An 18,924-nucleotide genomic window follows, 5' to 3' on the forward strand; every position below is an offset into this window, starting at 1 on the left:
GTATTACATGGTAGAAGCAGAAGCATCATACAGATTTTTTAAAAATTCATTTACCATCAGAACCAAGCCTAGCAAAATGTGCCTAGCATGTACAGTATGTGTTTATGTTGCACATTGAGTCTTTGTATAGTGAAATTCCCTCTCTCTCTCTCTCTCTCTCTCTCTCTCTCTCTCTCTCTCTCTCTCTCTCTCTCTCTCTCTCTCTCTCTCTCTCTCTCTCTCTCTCTCTCGCTCTCTCTCGCTCTCTCTCTACCTCTCATGCATTTGGTGGATGGTTCTGACAAAAAAAAAACATAATATGCATTTTTATGTCCTGTCTTGTACATTTCCTTTCTTATGCTTATGCATTTAGAACTGAATGAGTTTAAGAATTGAGGAATCTGGCTTGTCATAGCAAATGTGGCCACACATCATGCACAAAGTAATGTTTTGGAAAACAAAGACACATTTACGAGTCCCATCAGAGCATCATCGCTATTGTCTGAACACAAGCTGTTGTTCACACTGGTTTTGTATTGATTCATTGTGAATTCACAGCCTCCAAATGTCAGTGCGAGACTGGGAGGACAGACCAGGTGTCTGATTATGAGTCATTTCTATGTTTATGGACTTAGAAAACATTGCCAGCACCCCATGTGAATGAATGACTGTATAAAACATTAGACTCAGCAGGGGCACGGTGCTTGCTGATTTTAACAGCATTCACTTTTGTCAGTGTTTCCAGCATGTAACTTTAAATACTCAGAAGCTTGTCAGAAGACTAAAAGACCTGAAGGTTCTACATAACCTCAGGAGGAGTCTGGGTTATACTTCCTTTTGTGTAGCAGGTTCAATTGAAATGTTTGTCATTATTACTGAGCATGGGCACTGAAGACGTATGTAAATGGTATGAATTCTCATTAATACAAAATCTCACGATTAGTTCACTATTGTTTATTTTTATATTACTATTCCTTATATGCACTCATCATCAACCTGGGCTTATTTTTTTGTATTAAATTAGTATGCAGTTATCTGATAAGCCAATGTGACAGCAGTGCAATGCAAAATCATGCAGATACAGGTCAAGAGCCTCAGTTAATGTTCACATAAAACATCAGAATCAAGACAAAGTGTGACCTCTGTGACGATGATCATCGCTTGGATGGTGCCAGATGGGCTGGTTTGAGTAGTTTTTAAACTGCTGAGCTCCTGTGATTTCAACTTTCAATAGTCTTTAGAGTTTAGAGAGCTCTAGAAGGGCATGACCATCCTTCCCTCAGGTACAGTACACTGTCATGCAGTTTTTATAAGAAAATTGCTCTGTTTTTCCTGTATAATGGAGAACATGGAGAACTTGCTGCAGTTTATTTGGAGATGTTGGCTGTCTCTCTCGCTTTTGCAGGTGAACCTATCAGCATGCCCTGTGGTTTTATCTGGAAAATGGGTACATAATGTGTTACTAATATGTTCTTTGTGTAACTTTATCATGACAGCTGACACACAGTCCGACATTTCAGGGTTTTTTTATTTCAATTCTGAGCTGCCTTTTCTTCTGATACAGTGATGCTGAAGACAAACAATAAAGACAAACTATATTTAAATGTTGTTATTTAATCATATTTAACAGTGGCTCTGCTATTAAGTATTTATTTATTTATTTATTTATTTATTTATTTATTTTTCATGGTTTGGGTTCGTTTGTTCTCTTAGAAGGAAGAGTCACAGCAGATCGATTCATCTTTCCAAACGATTAACTCCTTCAATGAGTGGTTTCTTCCAGGTCTTTCCATCCTTTTCCAGGATGAGTGTAAAAATGATCTAAATTAAATGCTGTGGCCTTCACTATCACCAGATCTCAACCCAGGTGAACCTACTTGGTTGGCCACACCATCAAACCATCACTTGAAGGATCACCTCCAGACACTTGCAGAATCTGTGTCGATGTGCATTGAGGTTATTTTATGGTTCACATTGGCCTGAAGCATTACTAACCTACGTTATGTTGCTCTATCATGTTGTTTGTCACTCACCTGTGTAAATATTAATTATAAATGACTGGTCACTCATCTGTTAAATTGTTCAATAAATCAGTGTCTTGCAGGTAGAACGTTGGTGAGCTATGGTTATAAAATGTAGAAGTGATGTTCAGATGCATTAATAGATTAATCTACAGCAAATACATATGGAATAAAAAATAGCAGTAATTTAATTAAGTACTTGCGCTGGTTGTGCATCATTGAATTACTTATTGTTAAGATATTTTTATGACCTAATATATAATAAAGATATTTCGAGAAAATGTATAGCTTATAAGTTTATATATGTTATCTTTTGTGCCTTAATTGCAATGATAGTTTTACTGCCAATTGGCCAATGTTTTCTGAATGACCAAAATTGAAATTTAATCTAACTCTGGTGCAGTACCTATTTTATTTCAGGAATTAGTTTGCAATTATTCATTTGCACATAAAAAAAGGAAACATTAAATGCAATATGCTAGGTTAACAATCTCCATACACGTGTTGTTTGTAATTTTTTTGGAGTTGGCTTTAAAATGAGGCAGAATAGAAACAGGTCACTTTGAACACCTGCCCGCTATTAGCTGCATTAGTGCAACAGGAGGTAGACACTTGCCTTTGACTGTGGGAGTGTACACACACACACACACACACACACACACACACACACACACACACACACACACACACACACACACACACACACACACACACACACACACGTGCATACATTCACTTACATTTACTGTACATACACACTTTGGAGCTTATCCTTTGCAGGTGTGTAGACTAGGACATATTCGGTAGTGTTGATGATCAGTAGCTACCATCACACAAGTACTGTACACTCTTATACTTTAATGTCTGTGAATTTAAAATGATCTTTATTATATCTGGCTTGGTATATTATATTACAATTGGTATGCACACTGCTGTTTTATTTATTTATTTATTGTTTTTTTTTTTTAAGAAAATGAGAGCTAGTCTGACCAAACTAATTTAGGAAGATAAAAATAAACACCCTATTTTTTTTTTTTTTTTTTTTTTGAGGTTGCAGGCTGAAGCAGCTGCTGAGGATTTCATGAGATATAATAGTTCACGTGGAGATAACACTGAAAATGGAATCAGCTACCTTATATATAATGGAGGTTATTTTCCCTTATAGTATATAAAAAACATTCAATTAAATAGATTTCTTTTGTATGTGTCACATCAAGTCAAATTGTAAATTCTTACTGAAGATATATACGGAGAAATATTTCTGGTCCAACCTAATTTAGAATTTGTACACGTTTCGTCTTCTATCAGGTATATGTCGTATGGATGCTCATAAAAAAAGATCTAATGTTTTTGCATGTAGCTCTACCAGTTCAAATTTTAACTGGATCAATTAACCGTGACAATACATTACTACAAAACAATCTACAGTATACTTATAGCTATATATGTTTTCATCAAGTAAATTATCAAAAATATTTGGGTCAAAACCTAATTTTTAATCATTCTGGCTGTTTTCCTTTCGTACTCCGTAAGTACGAGACATGACAAAATAGTCACTTTAAATAAATGTAAACACAAAATATTCTTTATTTTTTCCCCTCTTTACCTAAAGACTACACAGATTCACTGCTGTAGCTCTAAAAGGTATCTACATTGGCATTTTATTTACAGCTCATTTCTCGTCCTCTTATTTACAGATCCAAAGAGAAGCGTTAGAAACACAGTGTTGAGAACAAACAAACAAAAAAAAACCAAACAAACAAAAAAACAAAACAAAAAAAATTTAATTAGTCCAAAACTTTAAAAAGTAATTACAGCCTCATGATGCATTTCTGAGTGAAGTCACCACAATGCATATTTTCTTCATTCAAACTTTTTTTTAATACAGCAAAGAATTATGGCTGTATCCAACATCCAACTGACATCCAAATAAAAAAATATGCTTGACAGTATTATACAGCTCGCAATCACTGATATACTCATCATCTCCACACCCCGTCCCCAATCACACAAACTGTAGTAAAAGATTCAGCTACTGTACGCTTACACGAGAGGTGTGCGTGACACCATGACACCATGTCCAACACATTAACACCATTTTGTTCCATCTTAGACACGTTTTTTTTTTTTTTAAACCAGAGAGAGAGGCTACACTGGATGTTGTTTGAAGTTCAGTAGGTAGTCAAGCTAAAGGACACACAAAAAGCAATTAGTTATATCCACATGACGGGTTGCCAGATTGGCATGCATTTCAACCCCTCTGCTTGTAGACAGGAACTACACGCCTGTCGGCTGTAATGCATCTCAGGCAGCTGTGGGACACTGTGGAGTCTTGACTTTCATATCCAGGGCACTTAAGACTCTGACCTTCAGAAGTCCCACCGGGGTTTATCTTTGTCCTCAGCCCAGTGTCCAGTGCTAGCACTCCACAGCTCAACACATTCAAGGAAGGGAAAGCCTGAGGAACGTCTGAGGGTATGTTCTAGTAATGTGATGTATACCAGAGTCATGAGTGCTATATATATATATATATATATATATATATATATATATATATATATATATATATATATATATATATATATATATTATATTATATATATGCAATCATATCTCTTGCATCGACAGGGCGCACATGAGCATTGTTGGTTTTAAAAAAAGCACATTACCGAAATAAATACTGTTTTCCTTAAAGGAATGCTTAAGCATGTTAGAATCTTATTTGCTTCAACAATAAAAACCAAACAAATTAATTTAATGGATTGACATTCCCAAACATAAGATATATATATTTACACACATATATTCCATGTGTTGGAACACTAGGCATTGTTCAAGTACAACAATTTTCAATTAAAAGGGACACCAGTTCACATTTTGGTAATGTAATCACATTAGATATACTGTTCATTTTTCATACAGTATTTTTAGTAAAATATTCATTTTCATACAGAACTTTTATATATTTTTCAACATCATTGATATACATTTTTAAAACCATCTTTAGAGACCACTGGGAACTATTTTCTGTTTTGTGAGTTTTCCCCCTTCTTTTTTTTGGATAAATCTCATTCATTAAAAAGTTTCACATTGTGAGTTCAGAAGGTGAGCATGCCCTCAATGATTTCCCTTTATTTTTTTAAGCCGTTGGTCAGATTCAAATATTTAAGAAACACTAGGCAGTCAAACAGTCTTGAAATGGCACTGGACACCAATTCAAGAGTCAGTGTAGGTAAGGGAAGTGGGATCAGGAGCCTGAACAACAGACACTGAAGTCCTTGTTTAAGTGTGGCAGGCTTTCAAGTATAAAAAGAAGTGATTTAAAAAAAGGCTCTCCTTGGCTATGGGGTGAAAAAAGGCAGGGTGGAGTGAAGCTGAATGCCAATCTGCTCACTTGCCAATGATCAAAATTCATTACCAGCCATCTTCCATCTCCCTTTAAGCTGATCTGTAGAAAGGACTCAGAACTAAATAACCAATGTTGCCATATGTCATTCTTCTAGCAGCGTCATTTGGCAGCCAAAAACTTTTATGCAATTCCAAAAAAAAAAAAAAGGAAAGAAAAGCACTCGAATGTCAATGCGGTGCAACTGCCTGCAGCCCAACCTTGAGTAAGGCAGTCTAAAAACAAACAAACAAACAAACAAAAGAAACAAAACAAAATTAGATTTAAAAAAGTAGATTTAACAAAGTGGTCACACGAGCAACATGTCTTTGGCAAGAAGTCCTGGACGCTGAGCCTGAATGGGGCTTCCATTGTGTTCATGTCACCTGCGGCCCATCTCGCTCTGGCGCAGAAAGTGAATGTTGCTGATGCTGTCAGCGAGCTCGGGGAACTGGTCCACAGGCACCATGTAGTAGCCATCATAGCCTTGCACACGTCCCGAGCTGAAAAGCTGCTGCCGCTCAGTGTCCGTCCAGGCACGTGAACCGTCTTCTCCCTGGCGCAGTCGGTGCCTCTCACGGTGCCAGGCGGCCGCCACAACTCTCTGGCGAGTCATCTCGAGCACCCGAGCCTTTTCTTCTTCCAGACTGCTGCCATAACGAACATTCAAGCTCAGTGCACCATGCTGCAGTTGTACGTCGGTAATACGCCGAGCTCGGCCACCCAGTACGGTGTTCACCTGCTGCACTGTCACATTAGTTCCTGTCTCTAACATTCGCCGTCCCACTGTCATACCCAGCAGTGCCAAATCACCCTCTGCTGAAGAGGCTTTCACAAAATAGTGCATGTCCATGCCATCGATCGTAAAGTGAAGATCTTGAAGGTAGACAGCCTGGTCCAGAACAGCAGCTAGCCGCCTGCCATCCTCACTGGCCAGGCTGATGATGTCGGCGCTCACTTGACCCTCTCGGATGGCTAGCTTTACACCCTTGCCAAAGATTGAAGGCCCTGAAGCAAAGACTGTGCTGAAAGGGGATTGTGGGCAACCAGCACCACTTGCTCTGTAGATCTGGTCGAAACGCTCTAACTTGACAAAGGACTTGAGTTGTCTCTGGACCTCGCACTGCACACCGAGTACAGACTGCACACACAGAAACACATAAGCAGACAAGTTAAGATAAATAGACTCAAAAACAAAAGGCAGAGTGGACAGATAGATATAGGTGGTATCAGTGTGGTATCATCAACATGCTACCAAAAGGTTAGTAAGTGGAGTGGGTTGAATTATGTCACTCTTAAAAATGCTGATCTGAAGTGGTTTTGGACAGAGATTGTAACGAACCATCCTAACCTTTTCCTAACAAATTATATACTATTTATTTTTGACTATTTGCATGACTGATATAGTTGTCTCAGTATACATTTGATTCAGTGACAGAGAAAAGAATAGTAACAGAGGTGAATATCATCTAAAACAATTTCATCCTCCATGGACCAAAATACATTCACTCAGATTCACTTTAGATTACATTTAGCTGGTGCTTTCATTAAAAGCAATTCACAAGTAAGACATGATACAATTGAGCAGTTGAGGTTAAGTTTAATGAGTTGAGGTTAAAAAAAAAAGAGAGTGGCAGCACAGAGGTACTGGAGTCTGAACTCACATCCTTCTGATCGGTCACCTATTTACCCAAACCTTAACCGATAAGTTGCTCAATACGTTCACCACTACAGCTCCTAATCACGTGTTTCATCCATCCATCCAGCAATCCAGCAATGTACAGTCTTATCCGGAAAGGGTCGGTGTGGGTGCAGATTTTAATTCCAACCAAGCAGAAGCCACACCAGAGTCTACTAAAAGCCAAGAACAGCTGATTAAACAGGTGGAATCAGGTGTGGCTTCTGCTTGGTTGGAATGAAAACCTGCACCCACACCGGCCCTTTGTGGATAAGATTGGACACCGCTGCATTAATCCATCCCTCCAATGTAAATTCATTATAAGTAGTTCATCATTCGATTATGATTGAAATGCAAATCATCTTGCTTTTCTCTCACCTCCACTGAACCTCTGCTTAAATAAGTGGTCTTATCAACACACATTGCAGCCCTCTGCTCTATGACACAGGTAGTAATCTGTATTTGTTAATTCAGCCTTGGGTTTGAAAAAGAGTCGATACAAATGAAACAAATGAAAACGTTAATATTTAACCCAGACTAGATGTTTCTGGTATGCACACAAAAATATCTGCTTTTGGTTTCACCCCCTGTCTGCCCTGTAGCAGCAGGCTTGATTGCACCACCTGTCTCTCAGGAGTAACTAACTCCCAGGAGTAAGTGATGGCTGGTGCGGGGTGGGTGATCTCAGCAGGAAGCTGTCTTTTTTCTCCTCATGCACAGCTACTCATCTCTCTCACAGTCCAGTTCTCAGTCTGCTTCATTACCACTTCAAAACACCTTTCATTCTCCTGTTCTGACTACGCAGTATAAGCCTTTTTGGATTGTGGCTAGGTTTATGAACATATGCACTGTTTTTTTTTTCTTTTCTTCATTTTTACAGTTCTCACTGTTGACAAAATTTGTCAGCAAGAAATACTTGATTCTGCTATAAAACATGTCTGCTTCCAGACTACTTCAGTGATTTCATTAAAGCAAAACCATAACATTTCATTTCAGAGGCAAATATTAATGTGTAAATTGTGTCCTCTGGGCCTGACTGATGACAGTCTCTACACTTATATAACTTGACAGAAGATCTTTACCCAGATGAAACTAATTTGCAACATAGAGAGTGGGATGAGGTTAGCGAAGGCTGGATGCTGGCTATGAGTAACTTCTGCTGGAAGGAGAGGCTAGTTCTTAACAACCCTCCTTATGTTCTGCTAAATCTTTCTCTTTCTCTCTGCTGGGACTCTACAAAACTAATCTGTTTCACTCTATGGCAAAAAAGGGTGTGAGAGCAAGGATAAGTTGGTTGGGTTCAGCTGTTAGGTATCATTGGTAGGATACACTGTCTGAAAAACATTTCACACCTCACCACCCTAATTTGTACAACTCCAACTCTCTGACCTTAGTCACAGAACGGACATGTGAGGTGGGGGTGGGGGTGACCTGTTCTGTCCTGTGGTTAACCACCATGGTGTCTCAGCTCTAAAACGGATGCATCATTCAAGTAGCGTATGGTGGTCACATTGTCTGCAGGACCATCGGACCAGGGCACTTATCAAAGTCAGAAGCTAATGGTGGATGCCCCCAGGACTATCAGGCCACATACTCCTGTCATTTTTCAACCCTGCAGCTCTTCATGGCATGTGGGCGGTGTGTAAATAGCGCTGAAAGGCTGAGCGATTAAAAGTGTCCACTCACTTCTCTGCAGTTTTATGAAAATTTCCAGCATGCGACATCCATCACGATCAGTTTAAGAGGCAGTCAGACTCACGCTTCGAGGTGACGACAATTTAATTACTAAAGGCTGGCTTTAAGAGGAAATGCCTATACAGTGTAAAATCAAGCCGTGTACACTACTCCACAGCTATTGCAGTCATTTCAGGGTGCGAATAAGGCTGGCCAGTTTGAGCAGATATACTTCAACATAGTTATAGGAGGCAGGGTAAGAAAGTTTATGTGGCCAGACTATGATATTAATTATTCAACAGACATTCTTCACCTTCTAATAAAGACCTGCACGATCCTTTTTGTGTGAGTAATCATAAGATCAATATACAATAAACGAAGTGCTAGAGGATTTTTTTTTCTTCCCTAGCATAATCTCAAACCACTAATTGCTCTCAATTGATTTGAAGTTTCAGGAGCCTCAGTCATCCCACTACTCTTCTTCTTCTTACTTTCTTTTTCTAGCACATGCGAATCCTAACTGGTGCAAAAACAAAGTGAAGAAACCTTCTAGCAGTATTTGAGTAACCTAGATGAAATGCTTATTCATATGTGCAATAATGGAACCCAATTATTGCACCACTACGGAATTTTTGGTAAACAAATACCCTGCTTCATGCATTTTCTTTATGAGACTTTAAGTATTTTGAGACTACTGTAAAAGCATACCATCTTGCTGAAGGAAATGGAGGAGCTATTGTCACATGTGCAATGAGTGGCTCTTTTCTCCTTCCCCTCTATCTCTGTGAATACTTTCAATGAAATATGGACATTATGGAGCAAACAGCCTACTTTAAACCCTCATCGGAGCAGCACTACTTTTGCAGAGACCATTAGTGTTTTTTCCTTTATTTATTTATTTCTTTATTTCTTTATTTTTAAATGCAGCTCCTTTAAAAGCTTATAAATGACCCCATAATTATATTTCCAAAAGCAGTCTGGTCAGCAATTAGACTCATTTACTTCCTCCCAATAAAGAAGAAAAGAATGTTTGTAAGTGTGGTTGGGCTGATTTATGAGTAATAAAGTAGCTCCATCTTTACTAATGAGTCAGGAATTAATCTGTTCTTGAGAATCTGTGATGCACATTGAATCATTACAGAAACTTAATCGTAAATGACGACATATGAAAAGTATCGAGAAGAATCTGAAATAAATACATTTTATACAATGTATTTATGGTATGGTATGGTATTATGGTATGCTGTTCTAGGTGGGCTGAAACTGGACGCAAAGGAGACTGATGCTATATCTTTGCTATGTATCCTGGAGTTACTTATACTCTGCCCTGACTGTTTATAGAAGAACAAGATGAGAAAGATCTGACAAGTCTTGGAAAATTGCATTGCTTTCAACTTTTACAGTCTTATCATGTGGCCAAGTTGGCGATAATTAAAGTGCACATAGAAATTTGTCTAGCCAGCAGGGTTTGCTGTCATCTAATGCTTTCATGACAAGCATAGAACATTTCATCAAATAACAGCTAGGACGTATAACTGTGCATGCAGGCAAATCAAACAGCTGAATATATTCAGTCTGGAACAAGACTGTGTGTTTGTGTGTGTGTGTGTGTGTGTGTGTGTGTGTGTGTGTGTGTGTGTGTGTGTGTGTGTGTGTGTGTGTGTGTGTGTTTGTGTGCATGATTATACTGTAATGATTATTTTCCAAAAGGGATTTCATTAAGTTGGATTTAAAGCACTCAGAGCAAATAAAAATTAAAAATAGCTTCTGGAGTCTGTGGGCTCCAAAATATCCAATAAATATGGTGGTCTGTATGCACAAAACAGACTAACAAATCATAAACACCACATCAATTCCAGCAGCTTGACAAAAGCAAAAATCAGAAAAGCAAATTCAAAAACACATCAACTTTAACTCAAATTGGAAAGAGCTGGCCCTTACTTAACATCACATGCTTACTTGATTATACATGGCATATGACTATAACGAGAAAAAAGAATGGCACTTCCACCATTTATTATCTAATTAGTCTCCTGAAAAGTATCTAATAAATAGCTGAGTGAGTATATTAATAACCAAGCATCCTTTTCGCACTGCATGTTCATTCTAATGCTGTTTGAGTTGACAGCATATCTAGCATAACATTGTATGAATGCCCTTGATAAAAATAAACGTGAATAAAATGGTCATTAGATTCATTTTGCCACATATTTCCTCTTATTCAAAAATCCTCCAGCTTTCCACAGTCTCTGAGCCTAATGCATGTGATGTTTTAAGGACCTTCCCTTTCTGTTAAGAGATAATGTTGATGTGTTATGTGTTGCTGCAGTGCTTTTCGTTTGTTAATGTGTTTTTCACTTAGGTAAAGGCATCAAAGCGCTGAAAAGGACATACTGTACAAAATATAAAACAATATCTCTGATGGCCCCAAAAGAACATTTGTTATATTCTTAAACCTGTGTTTGTATATTTAGCTTGCTTTCTCATTCTCCTTGAGCGTGTGAGATCCTAGTCAGGCCGACTGCCTCAAAATGGATCCATCACTTCACATTTAAAATCTCATATCTCAGACATCTGAAACCTTCAATGCCTCATACCTTCAAATGTTCAAATGTCTGTATATTATGGTGCATCCGTTTGCGATTCAGACTACACTGATGACTTGTGGCCGGTTCAAATGGTTGACTGACTGAACAGAAACCCTTATCATGCCATAGAACTAGTGATTTTTATACTTCCTTCACATCTCCAACTCAACAAGCCAAGTAGACATTTCCATTAGCATGGCCCGGACTTCCCTGAAAGCCTGTGTTGTCAAGGGTGTCTTTGGGTGTTAAGAGAAACACAGACGTCAATACACACCTAATGTTTGCCAGTCTCAGTAATCTGACCCACACAACAAACAGCTTCTAAATTATTCAGGTGACTTTAAGAAGACACAAGGTTTGATGGGTCTAAGAATCTGACCATGCAAAGTGGAAAGTGAAAGATGAAAGAAAAGGAAGATAAAAGATGTGTAAAGCTGAGCTGAAATCAATGAGGAAATGTGCAATGAATTTCCCTAATGGCAGTAATATTACAAGCACTCTTTATTTTGACCCTGTTCCCTCGAATTGAACACACAAGATACTGATTTGAACCGACTGCTTTGGGCACCATCGCAAGGCTGCAAACTAAAAGGTCAGTTTATCATGAATCCAGGTTGAAGTTAAATGTGTGCCTTACTAGCCTTCTTAATATAGCAACCCCTGTCAAATAATAAATATAGAGTCCCAAAATATGTTGAAAACAATAAAAACAATGTTAACCTACCTCGTCAGAACCAGCACGTCCTGACAACATGAAGTGCTATTTTTACATTTCTCTCTCGCAGTATTTCAGTTATATATAGGTATGTATATGTGTGTATATGTATATATATATATATATATATATATATATATATATATATATATATATATATATATATATATATATACACATACACACACACACACATATATACATACCTATATATAACTGAAATACTACACTCATTTATTTATGGGGATAGATTATATTTTGGGTTAGTTAGTGAAAACTTCATAGAGGTACATATACATGTATATATTACATCCAAAAGTATCTGTGTTTTGTGTGTGTGATGTGTGTGTGTGTGTGTGTGTGTGTGTGTGTGTGTGTGTGTGTGTGTGTGTGTGTGTGTGTGTGTGTGTGTGTGTGTTTGTGTTTGGGGATAACACAGTAAGTGCATACACTTGTATTTACTCTTGGTGTCACAATATAGCTATGTGTCTGTTTACCTTAGTGCTATCCCACTCCTGTGTCTTCATCTGGGCGTGAATAAGCTCATAAGATGGTTCCATGGCATCAGTGACAGGTTTGTGATAACCAGGGATGACATTGTACAGCTGGAAGCCAAAAGTCACTAGCCAGCTATTCACATCTGCAATGAGAATTTAAAAAAGGTTGAACAATAGCTTGAGAATGAACACTGAATAAGCACTCACAATGATCACTGATACTCCCCAGGGCTGTCACACGGATATTCTGCACTGCCAAATAATTTTTCATTAAAAATAAGGAGATAGGTCAAGTGATCTACTTTTACTAAAATAAGCTCTCCTAATTGTCATTTCAAGAAAAAATTGCCTAGAGATTTACGACAAACTTGACAAACACGGAGTTTATTGGATCTCAAGGAAACTATAATAATTCACAGCACTTCATGGAGTTACACTACACCGATAAAAAGTCAAGCATCTCAAAAGTTGAGTGACATTGCAAGTTTGGCTCAGAGAATCTTCTACTTTCTTGTCAGCCAAACAGTACACCATGTTTTAGAACAAATGTGCACTGAATCTGTTTACAAATGTTGCACAGCTTTTACACTGTGTGACAGAAAGTGAATAAACCATACGATATCAACATCTGTCGACTGCATCAATACGTTTGAAGAATGCACTACAAGGTTGCAACACTACAGCAGCTGTAACTGTTAAGTTCACTTTGAGGAGCTCCTTTCTGCCTGTATTATAGGATAGGGTTCATGTAAACAGAAATGGAACATAAGAATTGAGTATATAAACATCTAAAGAGTGTGTTTAGTGATTACATGCATTAATTATATAGTCTGCAGCTTAAAGACAGTGGATGAGTTTTAACTTTTAAATGTTAAGTTAAATGTACAGTAGCTGGTGTCCAACAATATTAGCATACAAATGCAATGCAGTGAAAAAAACATTAACATATGTTCTATATGCTCCAGTTTCCATTGTTTAGTGAAATTAAATACCCAAGGGAAAACTATAACCCTAGGCTTTGATCAAAAAATAATGAGCACAGCTAATAGTCACTATTCTCAATCATTAATTTTGCCTTGGCATTGCTAGTATTAACTAAGGCTTTGATTTTGGCCCGAAATATGCTGTTTAAAGGCTCTGGCACATACTACAAACAGGCATATAATATTTTGTCCTCTTCCAATAAAATAGTTGTTTGCTTTCCAAGCAGGGAGAAGCTGATACAACAGCCACTGGAACTGATTTGTACAGCCCCCATTGTGTTCCCTGGCTGGGGAGCATTCGCTGCTATTTACCTTACACATGGTCTGAGGCAACAAAGACTGATGAGATATTTTGGGGAAGAGAACTGAACACAAAACAGTCAGAAGAAGCCAGTGCACTGTCATGTTATCTGGGGAGCCAGAAAAATACACTAGGCTGAGCCCTGGAACAACAGTCTGAAAAATGTCCACTGCTGCAGGAATGATGCTTTAAAAAGCACGGAGCTCATACACTACATAATATTCCATGAAACTGGTTAATCTGATCAAATAAAACCAGGAGACTAAAAAGCATTCAAAGCTTAAATAACTATACACATACCTGTCATATAGCATTTAGTCTCTTGTGTGTTGCTTAGGGGGTTGTTGTTCTTGTACATGTAGAGGTTGAAGGGCACTATGTTGTTGCTGTTCAGTTGCTTCCAGATATCATGTTCAGGTGTGGTCCAGCGACCAGCTAGGACATCGTAGTCCCGGCGGCCCATGTGCACCAGCTTTGTGAGGGGTTCATAAAGGCCACCCTGGTATCCAACTACGAGCTGAAAGCTGGGGTTTGAGTCAAGGTAGACCTCTCCAAAGGCCGTATAGAGGATCTGCTTAATCATAAGGCCTGAACCACTAAATACAGCAAGTGGAGTGCCAATGTTGTCACAGGCCACATAGAACTCATCACCGCTGCTTAGCTCCATGGCAAAGAGGTGGCCCTGCAGATCATAGTAGAGTGACGTGATCTCTGAGCTGGAGTGATTGTACATGTGGGTGACTCTGGTCGGGCTGGACAGATCAGCGTAGAAGAACTGCAGATGGTGTCCTTGACTGCTCCTGCTAGACACCCTGCGGCCCAGGCCATCATAACGATACTTTATGCTCCATCCGCCAACCTTGCTGTAAGCTCTTATTAGCAAGCCAGCAGAGTTGTATTCAAAGAAGTCATTGCCTCTTTGCTTTAGAAACCCATCTTCATCCAACCTGTACTGGACATCTCCCAATCGTGTGATGCGGTCCCTGATGTCATAGCGGAGCGGTGTAAGGCGGGCACTGTTTCCAGGACTCAGAAGGTGCAGGTTGCCATTCAAGTCATAATTGTAGCGCCACAAAGGCTTGTCATTTATTGAAACCACCTGGACCTGCCCATCAGAATCATATTCATATGTGTACCGTGTGGTGTTGGCATAAGGGCCTACTTTCAGCTCCTTCGCTACCACACGGCCCATGTTATCATACTGCACCATCATCCAGTACATCAGTGAACGGAAGATCTCATATTGCACCTCCTTGACTCGCCCGTAGGCATCAAAGTGCTTTGTGTGGGTCATTACAGCGGTAGTGATAATCTGATTGATGTCATAATATATGACCCCAAACTTGCCAAACTGCTCTGTTTTACCAGACACATCATCATAGCGATACAGATCAATAGGCAGGGGTGTTTCATTGATAACTGCCTGCATACTTGTAACCCGAAAGCTGTTGTCATAGTTGTAGTCAAATCGGGCGTTGACCATACCTTCTTCACTGAAACGGAAGATCTGCCTGTCAATCAGTGGACCAATCTGCCTGTTACGGATGGTGCAGGTGAATCCCTCACTTTGTAGGCTCACTGTTTTCAGCATGCCTGCAGCTTCGTCGTATGAGAAGGCAACACGTGTAGTATCATACAAAATCTCGAGCAGACGGGACAGCTTGCCATATTTATAGATGACCCTACGTCCTGTGCCTTGGTGAATGGTTTGCAAAAGCAGACCATCTTCACTGTAATCATGCAGCACAGTGGCATTGCCCTCAGGGGGCCTGTATGTGTTTCTATAGTAACCAATAGAGCGGGTGGTCTCTAGTGTATGCCGGGCCACGTTGGGCATGGTGACAGATGAGAGACGATCATTTTTGTCAAACTCGAAGATGTACTGTCTTTGGCTGTACAGCATTAGCACCATGGACTGCCAAGGGAAACATAAAGTGACAGTGTGTTTGAGTCAATGAAGCATGGTAATTTGCAGCACATTTGTGAAAACTGCCTGAAAATGTTAAAAGCCTTAAATGTTAAATTCTTTGTCCAATAGAAGGGAAGGTCATTACGAGCCCAGGAGTTGCATTTTGCTATGTGATTAACTGCGCAACAAACTGTGGGGTGTCACACATTGGCTTCAGGGGGTATACAAATTACAAATAGTTTGATAGCCCACTGCAACACAGGCTGAAAAATGTCGCAGGGCAAATTCTCATTAGATGGCAACAGAACAATCAGGCCTTGAAACCTTGCACAATAACAGTGTGAATAATATTACGGAATATAGAGGTCAAGGAGATAATTTTCTAAATTGTATTTTTTTTATCTTAAGCTTTCTAATGAAAAAGCACATACTAGTGTTTGACATTGTCAAAAGGAAATTCACCCCGAAAATGCAGGTTTATAAAAAATACATTTAAATAATTGTAAATGCAACCAAAAAGGACTGTTAAAAGGTTTAACCTGTAGTAACCATTTTTAAAATTAGATATAAAACTCAAGATTTGAATTCCTTCCTATATTCCTACATTTGCAAGATCTGCTCTCTAATTAGCAAGACAGAGACATTTTACTCTTCTAAAAAGGTGCAATTTTGGGCATAACTACACTGTCAAGCTGTCAGCGGTAACAATGCATAATGTGAGCAAAGTGCATCAGACAGTTTAACTGCTAAGTTAAAACTTGATAATACCACGCAAAGCCAAAGAACAGAGATGGAGTAAAAGGGCGGTCTTAAACAATTTTACTCACTCTTTTATCAAGCATGATAAATATAATATTCTTACTACAAACAGTCCACAGTTGTTTACCTTCTCAAGGTACGTATAGCTCCATGACTTGCCATCTGCAAAGATCTGTGAAGCAATTCTTCCATTTTGGTCATAATCCATTCGTATAGACATGGTGCCTCTTTGAATGCCGGCCACATGCCCACCAGGGGAGTAGGTAACATTGACCCCATTCAGCCGGTTGCTAGGTGCCCACAGGGTGGGTCTGCCTGCCTGGTCATAGTGGATCCTCAGAGTAAATTTCCTGTGGTCGTCATATACTTTCTCTGTTCGGGTGATGCGATCAAAATCCATGGACAACAGATTTCTGTTATGAACCTGCCAAAGAAAAATGTAATTTAGATTTAGTACTAAGAATTGCTGAAAGTGTCAGAAAAAAAGTGACATATATAGTCAGCACAGCATCTATCTAAGGACTCAAAGCTGCCATGGTATTAAATAAGAGACGTAATCTGGAGGACAATGATGTTGTTTCTTGTTTTATTTTCTTATTTTATTTTTCTTGCATGGTGAACTAGAGAGAATTATTGTGTCTCCTATTGTCAGGACAAGAGGAATGAGAGAAGCTCATTGATCATTAAAAGTCACTCGGCATGCCTTAATTACCTGGGAAAAGAAAACTTCATGGGAAAACCAGTGGTGCTGCTGAAAGGTAGATATAGTCAAAAGGACTCACCATAGGACTCAAATGGCATGTCACACTGAGCATCAGCCCACTCTAATGGATAAGGGCCTTCTGACCCATGCACATGCTGAGATTAGAGAAAAGAGTCACTCATATGGAGGTTTTAATCCGTAGGACATTCGGGTCAATGCAAGTTTGGAATGACAATAGGACATAGAGAGGAAGAAAATGACTCACAGTCAGGCTTTGTCTGCTAATGTCATCCATCTACATTCACTGAGGTTTGCTCTGGTATCATATTATACTAGTAAGGAGTGACTTCTTTCACATTAGCAACTACAGTATATTAAGAATTTTTATAATTTCTTTAGGCCTTTATTTCTTTTTTTGTGATGTCTGAACTGTGATTAATCCTTTTTCATTCATCCATCTTCAGTAACTGTTTAATCCTGCTCAGGGTCACAGTGAATCCGGAGTCTACCCGGGCAGCACTGGGCACAAGGGGAAAAAATGCCACTGGACTGGACTCTATAGTCATACATATAGTCCCTTACTCGTGCACTAGTGGCAATTAAAAGTAAACACAGAGAGTTTGGGTGGTATGATGAAACCCACATGATCAAGCCAGACACTTTGGAGCTGTGAGGGAGAAACACATCCAATTTACAGCCTTAAAAACATATCCAATTTACAGCCTAGTTTAATGCTACTTGAATGCTCATATGGTAATAGGTATACTAATTATATCAAGATATATTTAACCATGTAATTGTGTAATACCAATTTTGATTGTGCCTGAAAAACAGCATCTTTTCCCCTGACCCATCTTGATTAAGGTATGATTAAAACTGATCACTCCAGGTACACAAGCACCCACTTTGGCATGATACACTGCATGTCTTAGCAAAGACTTAAAAGCAGCTTTTCTCCTTGTTGTTGGCTGCTGTCCAGTGACACTAGAGGAGGAAGTGTGTGAAAGTGTTCTCACATATCGCCAGCATGCTGGGAGCCCTTGTCTGTAAAGGGCCAATTACACCAGGGCCAATTAATGTCACTAATGCCTAATTGAGAGGATTATTTTACACTTAAAGTACGAAATTCACAGCAAGACATGCGGAATGAAGAAGAGCCATAGCTTGTCTGATGCCTCCCACAGCTACTGATGTGAAGAAGCCAGTGTCCTGCAGCTCTGTTATTCTCTCTATGATTAACTGAGCATCGTACATCAAAGCAAACAATGGAACTTGGAAAAATGCATCTAATTAATAATTTATATATTAATATATAATATATACATAAGGAGGGGGCACGGTGGCTTAGTGGGTAGCACATTCGCCTCACACCTCCAGGGTCGGGGTTCGATTCCCGCCTCCGCCTTGTGTGTGCGCGGAGTTTGCATGTTCTCCCCGTGCCTCGGGGGTTTCCTCCGGGTACTCCGGTTTCCTCCCCCGGTCCAAAGACATGCATGGTAGGTTGATTGGCATCTCTGGAAAAATTGTCCGTAGTGTGTGAGTGAATGAGAGTGTGTGTGTGCCCTGTGATGGGTTGGCACTCCGTCCAGGGTGTATCCTGCCTTGATGCCCGATGACGCCTGAGATAGGCACAGGCTCCCCGTGACCCAAGAAGTTCGGATAAGCGGTAGTGAATGAATGAATGAATGACTATATACATATAATAATATATTAGCATTATTTCAAAAACACA

The 18,924-nt window shown here is 39.3% G+C and overlaps 1 protein-coding gene across 6 annotated transcripts in view; it reads right to left on the reverse strand.

Moving 5' to 3' along the window:
• Positions 1 to 4,612: 4,612 nt before the first annotated feature.
• The window catches only part of tenm4 (teneurin transmembrane protein 4), a 188,938-nt gene continuing 174,626 nt past the window's right edge, over positions 4,613 to 18,924 (reverse strand). For all 6 annotated transcript variants that reach the window (XM_047820862.1, XM_047820861.1, XM_047820860.1 and 3 more), the window contains 4 exons: positions 16,617 to 16,913; positions 14,122 to 15,736; positions 12,538 to 12,680; positions 4,613 to 6,526 (listed from right to left, as the gene is read on the reverse strand). In XM_047820862.1, coding sequence (XP_047676818.1) covers positions 5,768 to 6,526; positions 12,538 to 12,680; positions 14,122 to 15,736; positions 16,617 to 16,913 — 2,814 coding nt within the window. In that variant the 3' untranslated portion in view covers positions 4,613 to 5,767. The remainder of the gene's footprint in view (positions 6,527 to 12,537; positions 12,681 to 14,121; positions 15,737 to 16,616; positions 16,914 to 18,924) is intronic.

The sequence above is a fragment of the Tachysurus fulvidraco genome, chromosome 11, assembly GCF_022655615.1.
Source record: "Tachysurus fulvidraco isolate hzauxx_2018 chromosome 11, HZAU_PFXX_2.0, whole genome shotgun sequence".
NCBI lineage: Eukaryota > Metazoa > Chordata > Actinopteri > Siluriformes > Bagridae > Tachysurus > Tachysurus fulvidraco.